The following is a 22,381-nucleotide window of genomic DNA, read 5'->3' as shown; positions in this document are numbered from 1 at the left end:
CAAGATCTTCCATACCAACTTCTAGGCTTGCACAGTGCAGAAAGTATCTAGCAGTGCTTGACAAGGATGTGGGGACAGCACAAGGTAGGAATGATGCAAACTCTGTGGGCCTGATGGACATGTGAGCACCTTAGTTACCCTACCCTCTAAATCAGGGGTGTCCAAAGTTTTTGGCAGGAGGGACACATCTCTCTGACACTGTGTTGGGGGCCGGGGGAAAAAGGAATTAATTTACATATAAAATTGGAATTAATTTACATAAGTTTACATAAATGAATATATTAAAGATGGACTTATATGAATGAATGAAGGTCTTGCAATAGTTCAAGGCCTATAAAAGGCCTTGCACAAAGCAAGGCTGGCCTTTCCTTTCCTGCTGCTACTGCATCAGATGTGAAACAAGAATCAGTTGAGGGAGCCCTCACCCCACAGCTCACACGAGAGGTCAAACAGTCGCCCTCACACTGAGAGCATTTGCATCGGGCCAGTGTGGGCTCCAACAAATCTCCGGAGGGCCAGAGGCTCATTGGAGACTGGGGGCTCCCTGAGGGCCACATTGAGAGGCCTCGAGGGCCGCAAGTGGCCCCAGGGCTGGGGTTTGGACACTCCTGCTCTAAATGCTTGAGCAGGAGCAAAGGACTGCACGGGAGGGAAGTTCATAGAAATAAAGAACAGGACAATACAGAATGGAGCAAGACTTATGCAGAGATATGGCCTTGGTTACAAGCCATTTTAAGAAGAACTGACTGCATTTGAATGTATCTGCCCTGAGCATTATGGAACTAGAGAAATCTGTTCTACAAAGCATAATACACTCATTTGAGACATTTCAGTCTCGTAAGTGTCACAACAAGAAGCTTTCATGCCATGAATCTTTTTATTCAACAAAAAATAGAAGACAATGTTTTCATGTCATAGAAATTCCAGAAACTTTCCACGTTTGTCCTGGACCTTTTTCTCTTTTACAGTGTCATCTGCATGAAGAATACAAGCTAGATGGCAGGACTGGTCTCCAGCTGTTTAGAATGCACTGTTAGATTGGATTCACTGTGGACATGCTGCTTACAGGTTGTCAGTTTGTACCTCTTCTCTCGCAGACAACTAGGGGTCTACTTGTGTGCATTACATTTTTTCCAAGTCTTTTAAAATAATGGCTGATAGCTTGATTAAAACTGTTCAAGCAATCTTAGTGTCCCTAAGGGTGGTATTGCCTATTACATTGGAAGCACTAAAACAGGAAGTAGGAGTCTCACCACCTCTCTTCATGCTTCCAGAGTTTAACTAGTGAGGGAGTTGGGGAACATTGTCCATTTTTTTATGCTTGGCTATGCTGTGGTGGGTCATGCTCTGGGAAAACCAGCCCTGCCTGGTAGTGCTAACCACTCTTTTCTGAAGATGGAAGGGGTAGGGAAGTCCATTTTGGTGCCTCTTGAATTTCCTCCCAACCTTTTTCCTGTTATGTGCCACTTTTTGTATAGTTGCCTCCTCGCTGCTGCCCGTTACATGAAGTCGGATTCTCCGTTGGGTGTCAGAACAGTGAGATTTCCTCGGGCATCTTGGTCCATTTCGATAGCTTCAAACAAAGATTTGAAGTTCCCAGCACCAAATCCCTGCACACAAGGGGTTAAATACAGAACAGTTAGACTAATGGTATGTATGCCTTCTTTCCAATTGCTTCAAAATAACTCTTGTTTGGGTGCAGAATGGATTCTCACCTATCTCTCCAGCTGCATATGAAGTTTGGAGTTCCAGTGCAATGTCTTAAATCTATCAGGACCCAATATTTCCCAGTGACTAAGTTGGATGGAACCTCTTTGGAAGAGGAAGGGAGCCTCTCTGCAGACCCCAGATCATACTGGGACCAGGAAGTGTTGGCTTCCCCCAAGTGGGGAGTCTGCAATAGTTGCTGTGAAGGACCTTCCACCTCTTGGATGGTGCTAAATCCTGTGACCCATGCCTGGGCTCCTTGTATGACATAGGACCCACCCACGCCACGATTACCACCCGGATCAGAAAAACAAATATGGCAAATGCAGACAGAAGCTGCCATGTTTGATAGGTAGGATGAGGCCTATCCCCCCCAAGTTCTGGGCCGACCCTGTCCAAAGTGCTTCCAAGATCAAGGCCTCCACTGATGCAGCGGGAGAGGAAGCCTAGATTGCTGCTTGGCTGGTGCTCATGCACTACCTCTCCTGGGCAGCTCCCTTAGTGTTTCAGCAGTTGTGTCCTGGATCCTGGTTCAGGTGCTAGTATTCCCTCCTAGTTGGACACTTCACTTTCAAGACCTGTAACTCCAGACCTCCTAACTCCTGTGTTGGTGAGAATAAGGCAGTACCCCAGCTGGCAGTCGTACCAGTCAAGAAGTCATGGGAGCAGAAAAATACACCTTGCTGAGACCTCTCAAATGAAACCGTCCACATTTTTACAACTCATCATTAGAATAAAGGTAATTTTATCATTGCCACTTTCTATATGATGCCCATTTCTCAAAATCCACCAGGTGGGAGTTGAATGCTGCCTTTGTGCCATCTGTGAAAGCAGTTTTGATTCTGTTTATCTTAGAATTAATCTTTTGTTATATACAAACCTGATGGTTATAACGCTGTATGACCTCAAGGAAGACTGTGGGTCTGTCCTGAACGGGTTTAGTGAAGATCTGGAGCAGATAGCCTCTCTCATCAAAGTCAACAAGGATTTTAAGTTCCTTTAAAGATTAAAAGGAAACACCAATAATGAAACAGGCTGAGAAATGGATGAGATTGGGAGGTCCTCTCTTGGTGGTGATGCATATGACATTGAAACACCAAAACAGGAAGTACAAGTTGTATTCCCTCCTTTGGTACCCCCCCCCCGCTCCAGCATGCAAGGTCCCTCATCTCATATCCATCTTTAGATCACTTTTGTAAATAGCCACTTGCCTGAACGCCTTTCTATGTTTGCTCCTCTCAAGATAGTTCAAAGGACAGATTTCAATCTTCTTGTTTAGCCCAAGATCTCTCCCTCTTTTCCTGCCTTCAGTTCCTTTCCCCAATGGCTGGAGTGCCCTTCCACCTGACCTTCTTCCTCTGGGATTACATCCAATGCCTCCTTGAAACATGTCTGACTCTGGTTTATCCTGACTCAGCTTTTTACTTTCCATTCTCTTCCTCTCTAAAGTGTCTGGTCTTTATTCTTAGATTGTAAGCCTGGGGGCGGGGGCTGTGTTTTTAAAAATGTCAATGCCCCTCTTAATTTTTGGTGCTTTGTTCATCAAAATCTGCCTGTCTCATTTATATCTTCCCCCTCCTACTTTAAAAGCAAAGAGTGTTGTAAAATGCTTTAGATTCCCATCAAGAGAAACAGTGCTAAATGAATTTGAGGTAACCACGTGACATGTCACAGGGTCCCCGTGGCTCACTGACCTCCAGTTTGTCGATGTTTTCCTTCACCTTGATCTTGGCGGATTTCAGCTTCTGACGGAGCTGCTGGTAGTAGGCAGATGGAACAGCCATGAACTCCATTCCCCGTTCTTTCAGGTTTGTGATCTACATCCACACAGGTCTGTTAGCATAATAGAAGTCACTCCAAAGGAAAGCCGTTTTAGGTGAATGGGTGGGGAGACAACAAGCCTTACCGAAGCAATAATGTCTGAGGTATTCAGAGCAATGTGCTGGACACCAGCTCCGCCATAATAATCAACATATTCCTACGGGGCAGAAAATACACATTCAGTCTGTACAAAGTTGCTGTGGAAGCACTCAGTATGTTCAAATGTATCATCTTAATCATGGGAAACCAGTTATGTGCGTGTTCAGTTCAACCCCGATTGGCTGGAATGGGTAATGCCACAAATTCACTTCTCTTCACCTAGCAGTTTTTCAACTGTTTTAAACTGACTATACTGGATTTTTTTAGTAAGTGTGTATGCACCAACCAATAGCTTGCAAACGTAAGTATTCTGTTTGCTAGAGTCAAAACCTCTTGTGTTTTCACAAAAAATAAATGCGTTTTTCTGTTTTAAGGCACCTGGGCAGATCTTGAACTGGGGCTCCTCAAAGTTAGGCTCCAGCATTTTGGGCTAACAAGACCTCTGACCAGCCCTTAGAGAGGAGAGTGCCATATTAATTTGCTTGTTACAGTTTCTCCATTAAGTGCAGAGCCGCATGCAAAAGGGTTAACCTTTTCTTGCAGATCTCTTGACTAAGGTATGCAACTTGTCCCTCAAAACGGCCACGGTGCCAGAAGATTGGAGGATAGCAAATGTCACGCCTATTTTTAAAAAGGGAAAGAGGGGGGACCCGGGAAACTATAGGCCGGTCAGCCTAACATCCATACCGGGTAAGATGGTGGAATGCCTCATCAAAGATAGGATCTCAAAACACATAGACGAACAGGCCTTGCTGAGGGAGAGTCAGCATGGCTTCTGTAAGGGTAAGTCTTGCCTCACGAACCTTATAGAATTCTTTGAAAAGGTCAACAGGCATGTGGATGCGGGAGAACCCGTGGACATTATATATCTGGACTTTCAGAAGGCGTTTGACACGGTCCCTCACCAAAGGCTACTGAAAAAACTCCACAGTCAGGGAATTAGAGGACAGGTCCTCTCGTGGACTGAGAACTGGTTGGAGGCCAGGAAGCAGAGAGTGGGTGTCAATGGGCAATTTTCACAATGGAGAGAGGTGAAAAGCGGTGTGCCCCAAGGATCTGTCCTGGGACCGGTGCTTTTCAACCTCTTCATAAATGACCTGGAGACAGGGTTGAGCAGTGAAGTGGCTAAGTTTGCAGATGACACCAAACTTTTCCGAGTGGTAAAGACCAGAAGTGATTGTGAGGAGCTCCAGAAGGATCTCTCCAGACTGGCAGAATGGGCAGCAAAATGGCAGATGCGCTTCAATGTCAGTAAGTGTAAAGTCATGCACATTGGGGCAAAAAATCAAAACTTTACATATAGGCTGATGGGTTCTGAGCTGTCTGTGACAGATCAGGAGAGAGATCTTGGGGTGGTGGTGGACAGGTCGATGAAAGTGTCGACCCAATGTGCAGCGGCAGTGAAGAAGGCCAATTCTATGCTTGGGATCATTAGGAAGGGTATTGAGAACAAAACGGCTAGTATTATAATGCCGTTGTACAAATCTATGGTAAGGCCACACCTGGAGTATTGTGTCCAGTTCTGGTCGCCGCATCTCAAAAAAGACATAGTGGAAATGGAAAAGGTGCAAAAGAGAGCGACTAAGATGATTACGGGGCTGGGGCACCTTCCTTATGAGGAAAGGCTACGGCGTTTGGGCCTCTTCAGCCTAGAAAAGAGACGCTTGAGGGGGGACATGATTGAGACATACAAAATTATGCAGGGAATGGACAGAGTGGATAGGGAGATGCTCTTTACACTCTCACATAATACCAGAACCAGGGGACATCCACTAAAATTGAGTGTTGGGCGGGTTAGGACAGACAAAAGAAAATATTTCTTTACTCAGCGTGTGGTCGGTCTGTGGAACTCCTTGCCACAGGATGTGGTGCTGGCGTCTAGCCTAGACGCCTTTAAAAGGGGATTGGACGCGTTTCTGGAGGAAAAATCCATTATGGGTTACAAGCCATGATGTGTATGCGCAACCTCCTGATTTTAGAAATGGGTTAAGTCAGAATGCCAGATGTAGGGGAGGGCACCAGGATGAGGTCTCTTGTTATCTGGTGTGCTCCCTGGGGCATTTGGTGGGCCGCTGTGAGATACAGGAAGCTGGACTAGATGGGCCTATGGCCTGATCCAGTGGGGCTGTTCTTATGTTCTTATGTTCTGTATTCACACACACACACACACACAAATCTGAGGTAGGTTAGGTACAGAGACAGAATGACAAGCCCAAGATCACCTTCACTGCTTTACAGCCTATGGTCGATATGAACCCTGGTGTTCCTGGTTGAAGTTCACCCACTCCACAACACTACTGTGTTCTTGGATGAAGGGTGGAATAGCCATACATTTAAAATGAATGGAGTTTGCATTGAGGTGGCCATAATTAGTCATAGCCCAGGGAGTCTGGATTTTTTCTTTACCTGGATCTGAGACTTTTTCTTCCCCAAAGCAGGCTCATTAATGGGCATCTTAATAGTTTCTTCGTAATTGGCCACCACGATAGACCGGAGGGCACTGAATGCTGTGTGCAACTGTTTGTCGTCCACAGACCAGAAACGATGGAACAGGAGGTTTTTTTGGTACCTGTGGATACACAGGAAGTGTCACTGCATATTCCAGATCAGGCCAACAGAAGGTTTTCCAACATCCATGGTCTCCAGGAATTGATGGACACAGATACAGGTAAGAAGGTGAAAGCGCAAAGGCTATCCTCAGCCATCTTGGTGATTTTCCACTCCTCTCTCGGTCCCCGCCTTCCTTGCAAAGTTAATCACCGAATGCTGAAATAGACCAGAGGCCTTGCCACTTGGAAGATCAAACAAGGTAGGAATGTCAGAACTTGCTTCATGATATAGTATTTCAAACTGCATTTCCCTGAAAAACTCAGTTTGAAAACAGAATAGAAAAAAGTTGAGGCCTGGATCTCATTCCTTTTAGGCAACAAAGAACCTAAGAAAAGCCTTGCAGGGCTAAGCCAGCATCCTGTTCACAGCATGATTTTCCAAGTGCCCTCCAAGAAATGCCAACACTGAATATTAGGCAACTAGCGCCCTACAGGTAGACCACAGCTGCGATACAGGGACATCTGCAAGAGGGATCTGAAGGCCTTAGGAGTGGACCTCAACAGGTGGGAAACCCTGGCCTCTGAGCGACCCACTTGGAGGCAGGCTGTGCAGCATGGCCTTTCCCAGTTTGAAGAGACACTTGGCCAACAAGTGGCTAACAAGGCAAAGAAGGAAGGCCCATAGCCAGGGAGACAGACCAGGGACAGACTGCACTTGCTCCCAGTGTGGAAGGGACTGTCACTCCCGAATCAGCCTTTTCAGCCACACTAGACTCTGTTCCAGAACCACCTTTCGGGGCACGATACCAGAGTCTTTCGAGACTGAAGGTTGCCAACAACAACAATAGCAGCAATAGGAATGGAACAGAAACAGGGCTGCCATGCCCTCTGCTGGCAATTCTTGGGATGCCTGTCTATTAGTGTCAGGTGAACTGCTAAACTACTATACAACTACAAAGGAAAAAAGGAGTGAAAAACTACTTTTAATACTTGCAGTTGCTATTCAGCTATATGAAAAGTAGCTTACCTGGTAGTCATTGTTTAGCCATTGCCTCTCTCTGTTCTTTGAACACTGCAAAGTTAACTCATGGAATTCTTTACCACAAAAAGCAATGTTGGAGGCTATGAGCTTAGATGGCTTTGAAAGGACGTTACAGCACAGTCCTATACATGTTTACTCAGAAATATGTACTAATTTGTTCAATGGATCTCACTTCCAGGTAAATGTGTGTAGGATTGCAGCCTTAGAGAAATTCCAGGAGGGGGATCTATTAATAGCTATTTGCCCTCAGACCTACATAGAACTCCATGTTCACAAACAGTGTACATCGCAGTACTAGTTGCTGGGAACAACAGCAGGAATAATTCCCTTTGGGTTTCTCAAAGGCATATCCTTGGTCTGCAATACAGACCAGGCTTGTTTCCAGCAGGCTCTTCTGATGTCCTTTTTCATAGAAAATGGGCCTCCTGCTAACATCTCTTGGTTTCATGGGGGATCATTGCAAGTGCTCAGAAATATCTGCATTTCATCAGAAGAGATGTTCTCACCATTCCACCACTGGGACCATATCCTGATCAGGCTGGTTCCCCACCACGTGATCAATGAAACTTAGCTTTCCAGGTGGCCTGGGAAAGGAAAGGGCAGCTGTGACTTATTTTCAAAGAGAAATCCATGTTTACAGTGATATCATAACTGTGGGTGTCCCAAAAGAGCAGCACATCCTCCCACCCAAACTCACAAAGCCCAGGCTCCCTTTGACCAAGGACTTCCTGCCTGAAGATGGCAGAAGTCTGAACCAGTGTGACTTAAGAACATAGGAAGCTGCTTCGTGCTATGTCAGGCCGACAGTCCATCTAGCTTAGTTTTGTCAACTGACTGGAAGACTCATTTCTGAAACCCTGAAAAGCTGCTACCAAAGTCTTACTCAGCAATACAGCCAGGGATTAAGCCAGGTGCCCTGTGTATGCAAGCAGGCGCTCTGCCACTGAGCTACAGCCCCCTCCCCCATGCAATGCTTAGAGTGTCAATCTAGCACTGGGAGACCTTTATTCAAATCTTTGCTCAGGGTGACCTGGAGCCAGTTTCTCTCTCTTCCCCACCCTTCTCATCCTAGCCTACCTCACAGGGTCAGTGTGAGGATAAAATGGATAAGAGAAGAATTGCATACACTGGCCTGAATCCCTTCAGTGGGTGTAGGGCTAGATTTTAAAAGTGTAAGAAATTATCTTGTAATCCTTGCAATAACCCTGCTAGATACATATTTTGGAGAGCAGTGTGGCATAGTAGTTATAGGACAAGAACCAGAGGCAACTGGGTTGCAATTCCCACTCTGCTATAAAACTCACTGGGTGAGCCAGTCACTCTCTCTCAGCCTCTCTGCAGGGTTATTTTGGGGATAACATGGAGGACTAACAGGAAGGAATGTTGGTGGAAGAAAACAGATTTTTCAGGTTTACACTTAAAATTGTTGTGTCAAGAGACAGAGTACTGTGCACTCAGGTCTGCTCATAACAGACTCTCCACGGCACATTTGGGTTTGCTGCCTTGTAGAGCATGGAGAGGCCGTCAGTCTAACTCAGGGGTGTCCAAAGTTTTCAGCAGGAGGGCCACATCATCTCTGACACTGTGTTGGGGGCCGGGGGGGGGGGAGAATTAATTTACATTTAAAATTTACATAAGTTTACATAAATTAATATACTAGAGATGGAACTTATATGAATGAATGAAGGTCTTGCAATAGCTCAAGGCCTATAAAAGACCTTGCACAAAGCAAGGCTGGCCTTTTCTCTGCTGCCACTACTGCATCACAGACGTGAAACAGCAAGCAGTGGAGGGAGCCCTCATCCCACAGCTCACACGAGAGGTCAAACAGTCGCCCTCACGCTGAGAGCAGTTGCGTTGGGCCAGTGCGGGCTCCAGCAAGTTTCTGGAGGGCCAGAGGCTCATTGGAGACTGGGGTCTCTCTGAGGGCCGCGTTGGGAGTCCTCGAGGGCTGCATGTGGCCCCAGGGCCGGGGTTTGGGCACCCCTGGTCTAACTATTGTTACAATGGGAACTTCATCTGAGTAAGGTCTGGGTACTTACAGCTTTTTTAGCAGCGGGTCCCTGAAGAGGGGCTTCTCAAACCCAGGCAGGAAAAATCCTTTGTAGTCCATCTTTTCTATGAGTGTATGTGTGGTGTCTCCGTACTAAACAGAAGGAGGAGAAAAACTGCAATGTTTTAATGTCACCCTGGTGAGCTGGGAGCTATTCCACAGGCTTTCAAATATATCTGAGCCAGCCTAAGAGAAAGGGCTAGTGTTTTTCATTAATGGATTTACTCTGTGTGTGTCTTATCTCAGATGCACAGCATTGCAAACCATGGATGAGGCCCAGGAAAGATACAGCCAAGACACTAAACAATGACAATAATAAGTGAATGACAAAACCAAGATTGCTTTACCGTCTGAACGACAGCAAATTTCACTTTCCCATGCTTATCCTCCACTATCCAGGGTTCTTTCACAATCAGGGCTCCACGCTCTCTTGCTTTCTGAGTGAGGGGAACAGCAAAAGCAACATTTACCGCATGTGTTGGTAGGATAGCAAGCTTACGAGTTGCACGGGAAGACCCAAACCCAAGGTTTTACCTGCACAATGAAATCACAATCCTCCACTTCAAAGGCAATGTCTTTGACGCCATCTCCATGCTTCACTAGGTGCTCGCCCATTTCTGTGCAATGAGGGGCGAAATGGGGGGGGGAATAAGCTAGTAATCCTGATACATAGACATTGGAACCTTCATGTTTCAAGGCAGTATCAGACTATAAAATACTAGGTGGGTTTAATATCCAGGCACTTTGAATTAACCATGCTCCCCTTATTCACAATTAAGGCTCTGTACTCTTCCCTTGACTAGAGAAAAAAATCTTGAAGCATGCTTGTGGTTAGAGCCCTACTAGGGAACTGTGCTGTGCATAACCCTGGTTTATACCTAAAAGTGTGTGTGTGTGCGCGTGCATACACGTAAAACACAAACAGCCCTGCCTATATTAATTATCTGGCATCAGTTCAAATGATACATTGTAAAGATATCATTATAAAACTGGACACACAGAAAGGTATAAAACATGCACTAAAAGGAATCGGTAGAATTCAGAGACTCCCTTTCTGCCAGTGCAGCTGCTGAGATACAAAAGGATTCCACCACCTTCTTAAAAGTCGCAATAGAGCGGATCTGAGGCAGCAAGTTTACCTTGATTTCCAGGGTTGAGAGCCGAGGACAAGACAAATATAATCTGGGAATAATAGTAATACATAGTTAATGATGATGAGAAATGTCTTCATCTGTACAGGAGCTGTTTCCTGGTTACATGGAAGTGTTGGAGACTTGGGGGAGGGGGCTTTTGCAATATCTGTGCATTTAGAAATCTACAAGTTGTAAGGAGAGTAGACATTGCTAACTGGTAAGGGAAAAATCAACCTCTCAAAAGCCCTCAGCACACCCCCTTTGGCTTCCCCTTTGCTGGCTACATTCAAATTGCCAAATTATTTCCTTCTGCCAATGAAGATGTCTGATAACCAGTAGCTATGAGCCACCAATGCCTCAAGCTAGCCAAATGCTTCATCACACCCAACCCAACAGTATTGGCAATACTGTCTCCCTTCCACCTTACCTTGTCCTGCTTGATGACATGAGATACGACTTCTCGGCTTCCTGTTTCCAAGCCCCTGTACGCCAGTTCCTCAAATCCCATTTTGTTGCAATAAAAAGAGGCAGCCTTCAAAACAAATAGCAGTTGCTTTTCAATCCTGTAAACTCCTTTCAGTGCCACCAAAATTGGCATTTCTGAATCTCTCCACAGAATGGGGGAAGTTAGGACTGTCTTTGATTTGGAAACATTTGAAATTCACTTAAAATCATCTTCTTCTTGCACAGCCCACTTGTTCACAATCCCTAACATGGTCCAAAGACCCACCACTTGGGGTTGCCAACTTTTTTCTGACTCTGCTCCTGCAGCTGTGACATCAGCTTGATATGAAGAAAATAAGTCAATGAGTCTTTTCCTAGCACAGATATGATGGGAAAAACTTCACCCTGCTTCATTTCTGCATGTGATGGGCTGTTAATGGCACAGGAGCAAGGCCAGGGGAAAAGTTGGCACCTTTGCTGCCTCTACTCTCCTCTGCTCTCCTCCACACATCCTGTTCCATTACATCTCCCACTTCCTTTTCCAACATAGGGAGGAGGAAGAAGGCATGGACTAGATGAGGTCAATGGGCAGAAGGATCGCCGCATCTCAAAAAAGACATAGTGGAAATGGAAAAGGTGCAAAAGAGAGCGACTAAGATGATTACAGGACTGGGGCACTCCATGCCAATCAGGGTTATTTTGAAAGTAATTTTTTTGGCGGGGGGGATCAAGACCATGTACATTGCCCTGAGCTCTTTGGAGGCCTTGAAGTGTCATCATTGACACACATGCCTTGCAGGGATGAGGAATGGCAGCAGCTGCTCCATGTGTGACTTGGCCCAGTGCCCCCCCAACCCCCTCCAACTGGCCTCCCAGAAGACAAACTGAGCCAAGCATCTGAACAGCCAGCTCTCTATTGCATAAGAATCCAAAGAGCACTCCAGAGCAACATTCTGCCGACCGCAGTGCGCCATGTGTAGAGCAATCCCCCCAGAAGGCTAGACCAGGGCTGTTAATTGGACACAGGTTTCCCAGGAAATTCCTCTTGCCAGGAACTTCTCCTCCCTCTCCCCAGCATCCAATAGCACAGCAGCCTAAAGAAATCACCTTCACACCCCTCCATATTCAAACAAAACCTATGACCTCACAACCACCACGGCACGTAGGCAATTGCAAGCTCACTGGCAGACCCACCTGTTTGGCATTTCCAACCCAGAACGTCAAGGAGTGGAAGTGGAGGAATTGGCCTCTTTCAGGCTGAAAAGCAAAAAGCAGTGGGTGATGGCAATTACTGTTTCATATGGATGGTTTAATATCGGAACTGAGGCTTTTGTGGTCCAGGTTGTCCTGAAGTGAAAAGTTCTTCTGGAATTTTTGACTACATTCAGCAGATCTAAGTTCTCCTCTGAATGTTTGACATTTGAGCGAAACATCTCTGTCTCTCAGGCTGAGGTTAAACACCAAGGCTTCCAACACAAATGCCTCTCCTTTTCCAATAAGCAGGAAAGAACAGGTTAGCCCCTCTGTCATCATGCTTAGATTGGTTGGGGGAAAAAGGAACATTGCAATACAATGGATAGATTAACAGTGGGATAAAAAACCCCAAAGAGAGGTTCATAGGCCTCCTTTCGTGTCTGGATGATGGTTGGATGAATGGCAATGCTGGCAGGCCCGGGGGTCAAAGCCCTGCACACCTTTTGTTGTTGGCAACCTTCAGTCTCGAAAGACTGTGGTATCACGCTCTGAATGATGGTTCTGGAACAGCGTCTAGTGTGGCTGAAAAGGCCGATTTGGGAGTGGCAATCCCTTCCACACTGGGAGCAAGTGCACTCTGTCCCTGGTCTGTCTCCCTGGCTATGGGCCTTCCTTCTTTGCCTCTTAGCCTCAGACTGTTGGCCAAGTGTCTCTTCAAACTGGGAAAGGCCATGCTGCACAGCCTGCCTCCAAGCGGGCCGCTCAGAGGCCAGGGTTTCCCACCTGTTGAGGTCCACTCCTAAGGCCCTGCACACCTAGTGCAGTGACTTCTGCCTGTTCCCTGGTGGCACCTTGGGTTCAGGGGTGGACCTGGCCAGGTTCTCTCTGCCAGTGCCCAACTTGGCCAATCTTGTACAAACCCCCCCCCCCCCGGGCACAGCTATTTAAGGGTCTTTCTTTTCATCCACGGCCAGTGCTTGGACTCGCATGCAGCTTGGTAACCTTCCTAAGTTAAATATTAATTCTCTAGGAAAACATTTACTGAGGACTATCAAGGGATCAGAGATGCGCTTTAAGTTATCTTCTTGAACAATATTCTTAAAAAGAAGTGCTTTCTTCTTATTGTGTCATTTGATGGACCAAAGTAAACAAATGAGAGTTGCTTGGAATTGTTGGGTCCTGGAGTTTCTTTTAGGTAAGGGGCTTAGCGCACAATCTTTTATGATTAGAAGTCAGTCCCACTGGGTTCAATGAGGCTCACTCTCAAGTGAAGGTGCTTTAGGATTGCAAACTTAGGGTCACAGTCTTGATATTAGTACTTTGCAATTGCACATCAAATACAGTAGAAATACAGGCTGGAGTCTCATCTTGGGAGTAAGCCCCATGGAACCCAGTGGGACTTAATTCTGAGCAGACATGCCTAAGATTGAAGTGTAAGTTCACTGTAAGATGTCTTTATAAACAGGGCCAGCCGGTCCACGAGGCCAACTGAGGTGGTTGCCTAAGGCAGCAGACTGACATGGTGCTTGCCACCTGCTTTTACCAGCTCACCCTACTCTGCTGCGCCTCCACCTCCCACTCACTGGATTCAAAAAGGCAGAAGGAAATTATACAGGATGTATAGAATTGTGGGCTAGAGCAGGGGTGTCAAACATAAGGCCCTGGGGCTGGATGTGGCCCGCGGAAGCTTTTTATCTGGCCCTAAGGCTCTTAGCTGCTGAGCAGTGCTGAGGTGTTACTGCTAAAAGGGCAGCCCCCATGAAAATTGGGCTCTCCCATATCTTGAAATATGATAAAGGTTTGCATGTTTTCTCTTCTGTCATTTGAAGTTAATGAATTCCTAAGTGAGGAAAAAGTGCTAGTTTTTGGTTATGAGTTGTTTAATGACATCACTTCCTGCCTAACGACGTCACTTCCGGCCCTCAGCAGGTATCATGAATATCATTTGGCCCTCTGTATGAAACGAGTTTGACACCCCTGGGCTAGAGCAACTTCAATCACTCTCTTATCCTCTTCTTCGCCATTCCCATTTTCATTTTGGAAACCACGAAACGGGAGGAGAAGGAAGAGAGAAGGTGCTGGCTGGTGCACTGCTTCTTAAGGGACTTAAAGCCCAATCCTGTGTTTGTCTACTTAGAAGTAAGTCCCATTATAGTCAATGAAGCTTACTCCCAGGAAAATGTGGATAGGATTGCAGCCTAAGGGACCACCATTTTGTGTGGCAAGGAACTGTGTCCGGGGGCTTCAGCACTTGCTATGCCATCTCAGACATCAGAAACTATAAAACTAGATTATAAACTTAAAACTCTGGGTCTATCCAGACATTAAAATCTCAAGTGTACATCAAAGATATTTTCAACTTATACCTAACAACTGTAACATCTGGATGGGGCAACTGTGATTGTGAGCACAGATATTTTACAGGCATACATTCCACCAGAGACCTGGGATTGCCAGCTGAGTCTGCACTCAGCGGTAGATCAGGTTTGCCTTGTGCGATGTGTAAGAAGTCCCAATCTCTGTCAGCATCTGTAAATAGTTCACTCCTATGTAGGAATTTAATGCAGTTATAGGAAACTTGGTGTTCTAAATAGAAAATAAATGTATAAAGAACCACGAATGCTGCACTTGTGATGCTGTCAAGTCTACCTAGTAATTGCTAAATGCCCAAGCAAGTGGGAGGTTCTCCTGCACAGTGATGAACACTGATGTCATTGGAAGTTTGTGCAGGAGAACTTCCTGCTGAATTACTCTAGAAACATTGCCAGTATAAACACTTCTCTGCAGAGAAAATATTCAATTACATCTTTATCTTACCTTCTGCCCTTTATCTGTGTAGGTTGTCTAGTGAATAAGGATGAAAACAAAAAAAAAAAAAAAAAATGAATTATTTTTTCCCCCCAAACTGAATCCAGAAGAAAAACTTACTCCCAGCCTGTTTCCAAAATGTGACAGTTTTAAAGCCTCACCATGTTGTTTTTCCCTGTGGCAATGCAAGAGATGATGACACCGAGAGGGAGAGAGAGACAGGGACAGCATTGGAACCTTCTGATATAGCAAAAGAGGAGAGAGAGAGAGCTCCTCCTCCTCAACATGGAAATATTTAACCCAAAAGATATGCTGACTTTCTCTCCATGATAGAAGGGGGGGTGAGTATGTGTATGTGTCATAGCTAACGTGGTGGCAAAATGTGAGCAGAGAAGTCATTGGCCAAGAACTCACAATAGTGTCCTTAGCAAGTTACTATCCCGCAGTTCCAGCTCCCCACTTCCCTAGGAGGCTCACACTGGCCTGCCTTCCTTGCTGTTGTGACAATTTATGAAATAATGTGTGTGGAGGAATGGTGAAGGTGACAGGCTGACTCCTAGCTTGGCATCAGGATGCCCAAAGAGGGTGGAACGTCTTTAGTCCAAGCTTAGTGCCTCCTGGAGAGCCACAGACAAACATAGAGCCCTAGAGTTGCAGCTTGATAGGCAGGTGAGAGTAAGATTGCATGGGTGAAACCTTAAATTCTCTCTGGCTGCCTCTTCTCCTCAATTTGCAGGTGGGGAGACAAATGCAGAGGTCAGTGGTGCTCCATGAGCCACCGGCCATCCAGCCACTCCTTGAATCTACCACCTGTGGCTGTTGCCTCAATTTGCCTCATTATTGGGCGGACACTGATTGGACTCAATAGGGCTTCCCTCTGAGAAGTCAATAGAGCTGCATAAGATTGTGCTGAGACTCTCCTGTCATGTGTGGCAAATGCCAGAAAGCAGGATGTGGCCATTTGGGACAAAAGTCTGAAACCGATTAATGACACCTTGGCTCCATTGTTCAATATTGTTTGGATAGCAGAGGCAGACTACGGGGAGGCGAGAAATGTCAATTAATACTCCTTGCTGTAATTGATAAAAGGGAGGGTGGTGGCTTCATAGTAGTAATAGAAAGATTTTGAAGGTTGAAAAGAGGGGGAGGGGAGCATAAAGGAAAATCTGTCCTGCCACAGCTTTCTGCACACCCTGCTGCATGAAATTGAATCCAGACTGGGGTAAGCTTTGCAGGCTTCAGAATATACCAGTAAACATTCCAGGCTATCCAAAGTGCATCAGATCTGGAAAAGCAGCCAGGGCTTAACTAGAACCAGGACCAAGCCCCAGGATCTCCTCCGGGGCCAGCAACTCATAATCCGCTGGGAAAAAAGCAACTCATCAGCGCAACTATAAAGGATGGTAGAGGCCTGCACATGATGTGCTGTTGAACGGGGCGAAGTGGTAGAGCAACTGCTTTGCCTGAATTAGGTCCTGGGTTCAGTTCCTGGAAGGGCTCAGAATGACTCCTGTCCATGGCACAATCCAAATGGCTGCCTAAGAGCCCAATCCGAACCAATTTTCCAGTGCTGGTGCAGCCCCAAAGTAAGGGGACAAATGTTCCCATACCTTAAGGAGGCCTCTGTGACTGCTGCCCCATGCCAAGATGCAGCGCATGCCCCATTGGCACAGCTGCACCGGCACTGGAAAATTGGATAGGATTGGGCTCTGAGGGCCATATCCTATCCAGTTTTCCAGCACTGGTGCAGACACGCACACAAGGCGTATGCTGCACTCTGCAGTAGGGGAACAGTCAAGAGGCCTCCTCCAGGTAAGGGAACATTTGTTCCCATTCCTTAGGGCTGCATTGTGATTGCACCCGCACTGGAAAGTTGCACAGGATGGGGCCCTGAGTCGGCACAGCCGTCCCTGCACCGGCTCAGTGTCACAAACTTGTAGCAAAGCACAGTTGTGATGCTGCATTCACACATGTGACACCCTGGGACGCTGCAGTCTCCAAGCTATGCGTGCACACGTGTGACTCCCTGCTTTGCAGGACATCCTGGCATGCGTGCAATTAATTGCACACTAAACGCCATTCTCCTTCTGCAACTGCCAAGACAGAAATGCCACTCGCCCCGCCCCTTTTGCCTGTAGCCACGCCCCCTGCCATTCAGAAACTGGGCTGCAGGCATAGGTGGATTCTTCTTGCTCTGCCCCGCCCTTCCTAGGCTGGCTGCGCGTTCCCTGCAGAACGCAGCTGTTTTGGCTGCCCTCGCGCTCCGTAGTAGCTGTTTGCTTTGCTGTTGCAAGAGTTGCAATTGCTCTGCCTGTTTTGCTTTTCAGTGCTCCCCCCCCACCCCCGAGATGTCCCAGCAAGATCCAGGCTCCAAACCAGCAGTGACCATGAGTGATGTGCAGCTTCTGCTGAAGAAGAAGGATGAGATTGAAGCCCAGATCAAGGCTTACTATGAGGTCCTGGAGGATGTGAGTGTCCAGCCATGGGACGGTGGTCTGGGCAGGGCAGGTGTGCATTAACCTTTGGGGCTACCTGCATGCAAAACCATGCAAGATTATGTACCTCTTGCAGAGTGGTCAGTTACCTTCCAGTTTCATATGTGTGAGCTGCAGCCGCCAACATTTCATGTGTATTTTGTGCCACAGAAACCTCTTTTTTTTCCTATTTATCTTTCTGTTTTTTAATGCTTCTTTAAAAAAAATGCATGTGGCTGCTCCATCTGCATCTGTGGAAGCAGTTTTGCTTGCAGCACAGCCCTATGTATGTTTACTCAGAAGTGGGTTCCATTGTACTCAGTGGGGCTGGCTCCAGGGTAAGGACCTAGAATCATATGGCCTTGGATGTTTATATAAGATGGGTAAGAACATAAGAAGCGCCCCACTGGATCAGGTCAAAGGCCCATCTAGTCCAGCTTCAATTTGAGCAGTACCGATCCACTTATATAGGATGAAATTTGTTTTGGTTTCGGGTATTGAATCTGGTCTCTGGTCCCGAACTCGGAAACATGCTATTGGATGTGCTAAATGTATTGAAACGTGGGTAGGTGGAATCCATCCTTTGGCTGCTCCTTAAGCCATTTCTGCCCAATGTTGCATATATGCATCAGGGTTCAAATGTGTACACTTGTGGACTGGGCAGAAATGGTTTGCTAGAACCACTTGCTGAGTCATTGCAGGGGGTGGGATTTTCAGACAGATGTCCTGGCTGCTTGCTCCTCCCCTTCAGCTCCTGAAACAGAAACTTTAGGGCAGGGGTGCCCAAACCCTGGCCCTGGGGCCACATGCGGCCCATGAGGTTTCCCAATGCGGCCCTCAGGGAGTCCCCAGTCTCCAGTGAGCCTCTGGCCCTCCGGTGATTTGTTGGAGCCCACACTGGCCCGATGCAACTGCTCTCAGCATGAGGGCAACTGTTTGACCTCTCACATGAGCTGTGGATGAGGGTTCCCTCCACTTGCTTGTTGTTTCACATCTGTGATGCAGTAGCGGCTGCAAAGGAAAGGCCAGCCTTGCTTTGTGCAAGGTCTTTTATAGGCCTTGAGCTATTACCACACCTTCATTCATTCATATAAGTTCATCTTTAATAAAGTTCATTCATGTAAACTTATGCAAATTTATTCAAATTTTAAATGTAAATTAATTCTTTTTTCCCCGACACAGTGTCAGGCCCCCGACACAGTGTCAGGGAGATGATGTGGCCCTCCAGCCAAAAACTTTGGACGCCCCTGCTTTAGGGCATCAGTTCTCAAACTTTTTGATCTCCAGGGTGCTTTGCATTGCTAAGAGGAGTCTGTGGGAGCCCCAGAGTGCCAACACAAACCAGACAGGGGGCAGATGGTGGCCACTTTTGGAGCCCTTGAAGGGGTCTTGGGGAGCCCCCAGACTCTTAGGAGCACATTTTGAGAAACGCTATTTCAGGGGGTTGGGAGTTTGTTCTTACCTGTCTCCTGTGACCAGCCTTCCTGTTAGCCCCTTTGCAGATATGTAGTCTGGATTTATTCTGAACAAGGGGCTTGAATGGAGATTTGAACCAGTTCAGTGATCACGCCCATACTTCATGCAGATCACCCTGCCTTGGGCACCCTTTGGGGAGAAAGGAAGGGTACAAATCAAATTTAAATAAATAAATAAGAAGATTCCAGCCATCACCAGTTAAAACAATCAGGGACTTAAATGATGAGAGATTTGTCCTGCCTGAGATCCCTGACTGAAGTGAGATGGTACTAAGTGCTAGTGTGAGAATCTGGGCTGGAGGTGAGGACTTCTCCAGTTTGAATATAACCTCTGCCATGAATTCTCCCAGGTGTTCTTTGGCAAGCCACTCCCCCTCAGCCTTCCCTATCTGCAAAATGAGGATAATAATGCTCAACTTATAGCATTTTTGTAAGGGTATCCAATGTTGTAAGACCAGTGATATAAGTTAGTGCAAGGCAGTTATGTTCAGTGTGTTGCAGGATGGTAGCGGATGTTTGAGACCCCCTCAGGTCCTTGTTTATTTCTGCAGTGTTTTGGATTACTGAAATATTAAAAACCTGCTGTTTGAGTCTCCCTTTGATAGCAAGGTGCTCGTTTGTTCTTTGGAAAAGGTCTCAAAAGATCCTTTATATAATAATTTGTAATTTTCCCACAGCAAAAAGGAGTTGGGATGAACGAGCCACTCGTGGACGTGGAAGGCTATCCCCGTGATGATGTTGATATCTACCAAGTCCGGACGGCGAGACACAACGTCATCTGTAAGTTTCTAGTCCTCACTTTGTTTTTCCTTGCAGTGAAGCAGAAATGAAAGAAGCAGCAATGTGTCAAGAGGCTGGCTGATGTCTACAGAGGTGCCTGTCTACCAAGCTTGAACAAGAATTTTTATTTTGATACAAAGCAGAGCAAAATGTAATGCAGACGAACAGGGGAACTGTTCAGGGTGTCATTGATGGAGGAGATGAAGGTTTGGGCTCAGTTTCGTTACCTCTGTAGTGTTGGAACTTGGTTCCTCCTGGCCTGGCTGCTTTTAGATTACGGATGTCTGTCGCCTGCAGGTTTGCAGAATGATCACAAGGCATTGATGCATCAGGTGGAAGAAGCTCTCCACCAGCTGCACGCTCGGGAGAAGGAGAAGCGGGAAAGGGATGAGGCGGAAGCTCAAGCCGAGGCCAGGAGCCAGAGTCAGACCTTGCTTCGGCCTTTTGCCAGAGTGAATGCCGTGACCCCTGGTTCTCCAGCAAGCTTCTCGGCAAGTACACTTACACTGGTGCTACCCCATGCAAATCCCCGTGCACATCTTAGGTGTGGCAGATGGGACAGAAAACACTACTGTGCAGATGAAAAGGCAGGGTGATAATTCGGTTTTTCTGGCAGTGAACTTTTCTGGTTCATAGGAACACAGAAAGCTACCTAATGTGGAGTCAGACCACTGATCCATCTAGCTTAAGAAGAGCTGAATTGGTCAGTGCACTCTTGCCTTTTCTGAGTGGACGCACTGCTGCCTAGTCACAGCTATGCTAAGAGACGATGATTTTTACTGGTTTCAACGGGTAGTTCTCACTTTTGCCCCAGAGACACAGTCCCAAAAGCAGTATCGTGACCAACCCAAAAGCCAGCCGCTGGGTGCAAGTCTAGCTTTTCTAAATGTGGGATTGCCAGTTTCTGATTGACTTTGCCTGGGCCAGCCCATATGAATGTGGTTTCTTCTCCTCCGCTGTGAAGGGCCTGCAAGTTGACGATGAGATCGTTGAATTTGGCTCCGTGAATGCACACAATTTCCAGTCCCTGCAAAATATTGCCACTGTGGTGCAGCACAGCGAAGGGGTAAGCCGCTTCTCAGCCATGTGGTGATCCAGTCTGTCTGGTTCAGTTGGGATTCTCTTAGGATAAGAACATAAGAAGGGCTGTGTTGGATCAGGGCCAAGCCCACCTGGTTCAGTCCTGTTTCCCCAAAACTCAGGTCATATTCTACATGTGGGTGAGTTGGAGGGAAAGTCTCTGTTGTGTTTTGATGAAACCATTTGTGTATGTTTTTCCAAAACCATACATCTTGGTTCTATAGTCAGGAGGAAAGGTGGAGGTTAAGAGAGGTTTATAAATTGATGTATGGTGGAGAGAAGGTAAACAGTGAGAATTTTTCCCCCCTCTTGTAATACTAAACTTGGGTGAATCCAATGACACTGATTGTCTACCTACATTCCTCCCTGCTGTATTTTAAACTCACAAGCAGAATTGGAAACTGGACTTGGCCTGCTGTTGCATAGGAAGTAAATTTAACAAAACTGACTTGGTGTGGCAATAAAGACCCTGCCTGTGTTGTGATTTATTTTTTTTAAAGAAACCGTTAAGTGTGACTTTGATCCGTGGAGTGGAGCGTCTGCACCTTGGACTCACACCTAAGCGCTGGAGTGGGAAAGGGCTTCTGGGGTAAGACTGCCAAACACCTGATCGCCTACCAGATCCTGTTTAACTGGGAAAATCCTCTGCTGCAGGGATCCCTAGTGGGGTGTTTGTGGAAGTGTCTGATGGCACCTTGTGAGCCCATATTGTGGAAGAGGGAATACAGAGAGCAGAGTCTAAGACAGAGCTCTCTCACCTCCGGCTCACACTTCTTCCTTTCTCTCTCCCCATCCTCAGAACACTGAGTCAAACAAAGTATGTGTGCAGGCAGATGTGTGAAAGATGCATGCACAGTGGCAGATGTGTGCATCTGTGAGAGATCTTGTTTGCTTCCTGGACCTGCCTCCTTGGCAGCCGCTTGGTGGTGGCGGTGCCCCCTCGACCCCTTCTCAGAATTCCTGTGGCACTGACAGGCTTCACAAAACTGGGGACCCTGCTTTAGTATTTCTTGCCAAGGGCTCTTTTACAAGACCAGTGGTGGTGTAGGAGTTTTCTTCTTTTTCCCCCCTAAGAAGCTACCGCAAGTCCTGGCTCTTGTAAGACAGCTGGTTGTGTGCATCCACTAGTCTACATAGGATAAACTGGAAGCCCACTGGTGAGGGCATGTGGCAAGCCTACAGACATTGCTCTTTTGTTCTGAAAGCTGAATCCCACACATGGTAGTAGGGTGTGCGTGATCAGTAGCTGAGTGCTCTACAAGTGTGCGCTGGTAGGGATTTCAAGTGACTTTTCTCTCTTCTAACAAAATAAAATGCTTGTATTGATTTTCTGAATTCATATTGTTATTGGGTGCCTCAGATAATCTCTTCCTCTCTTGTTTTTCTCCCAAGTTGCAACATACTGCCATTGCAAAGATGACTTCCGCTGACAGCATTCCACTGACTCGATGGGCTTCAATCTGGGCTCTCACCACCTTGCGTCTCTCCAAAGAACATGCAAATGTGGAATATTTAACTGGGAAGTTTCGGTGTCTTCTGCTGAAGGGGTTTTGACTGTCACATGCAGTCACAATTTGAAATTGCGTTGATGCATAGGGTTAGTTTGCCCTCCCCTCATGTAAATCCAGAGGTGTAAATCCAGGTAGTGAGGCTTGTGGCTATTTATTCAGTGATCTTGTCATTCTTTGTTAGGTTGCTTGCCAATAAAAGTTTACACTAGTT

General features: G+C 46.6%; 2 protein-coding genes across 2 annotated transcripts; one reads left to right on the top strand and one right to left on the bottom strand.

The window, feature by feature from the left end:
- Nucleotides 1-1,499: 1,499 nt before the first annotated feature.
- On the bottom strand, nt 1,500-14,880 carry HPD (4-hydroxyphenylpyruvate dioxygenase). Its single transcript, XM_066609656.1, has 13 exons — nt 14,860-14,880; nt 12,043-12,105; nt 10,832-10,936; nt 10,411-10,453; nt 9,806-9,888; nt 9,619-9,708; nt 9,261-9,364; nt 7,725-7,802; nt 6,034-6,196; nt 3,614-3,685; nt 3,402-3,524; nt 2,588-2,704; nt 1,500-1,610 (listed from the first exon to the last, which is right to left on the bottom strand). Exons 3-13 carry the CDS (start codon nt 10,910-10,912, stop codon nt 1,500-1,502), a joined length of 1,065 nt encoding a protein of 354 aa, XP_066465753.1. The 5' UTR covers nt 10,913-10,936; nt 12,043-12,105; nt 14,860-14,880.
- A 2,212-nt stretch (nt 14,881-17,092) lies between these two features.
- On the top strand, nt 17,093-22,381 carry PSMD9 (proteasome 26S subunit, non-ATPase 9). Its single transcript, XM_066609845.1, has 6 exons — nt 17,093-17,318; nt 19,477-19,579; nt 19,877-20,070; nt 20,544-20,645; nt 21,160-21,248; nt 22,052-22,381. The coding sequence occupies exons 1-6, from the start codon at nt 17,199-17,201 to the stop codon at nt 22,077-22,079; spliced, it is 636 nt and encodes a 211-aa protein (XP_066465942.1). The 5' UTR covers nt 17,093-17,198; the 3' UTR covers nt 22,080-22,381.

The sequence above is a fragment of the Tiliqua scincoides genome, chromosome 14 (genome assembly GCF_035046505.1).
Source record: "Tiliqua scincoides isolate rTilSci1 chromosome 14, rTilSci1.hap2, whole genome shotgun sequence".
In the NCBI taxonomy this organism is placed as follows: domain Eukaryota; kingdom Metazoa; phylum Chordata; class Lepidosauria; order Squamata; family Scincidae; genus Tiliqua; species Tiliqua scincoides.
Note: the sequence above shows the minus strand (reverse complement) of the source record. Positions and strands in the feature narration are given on the sequence as shown.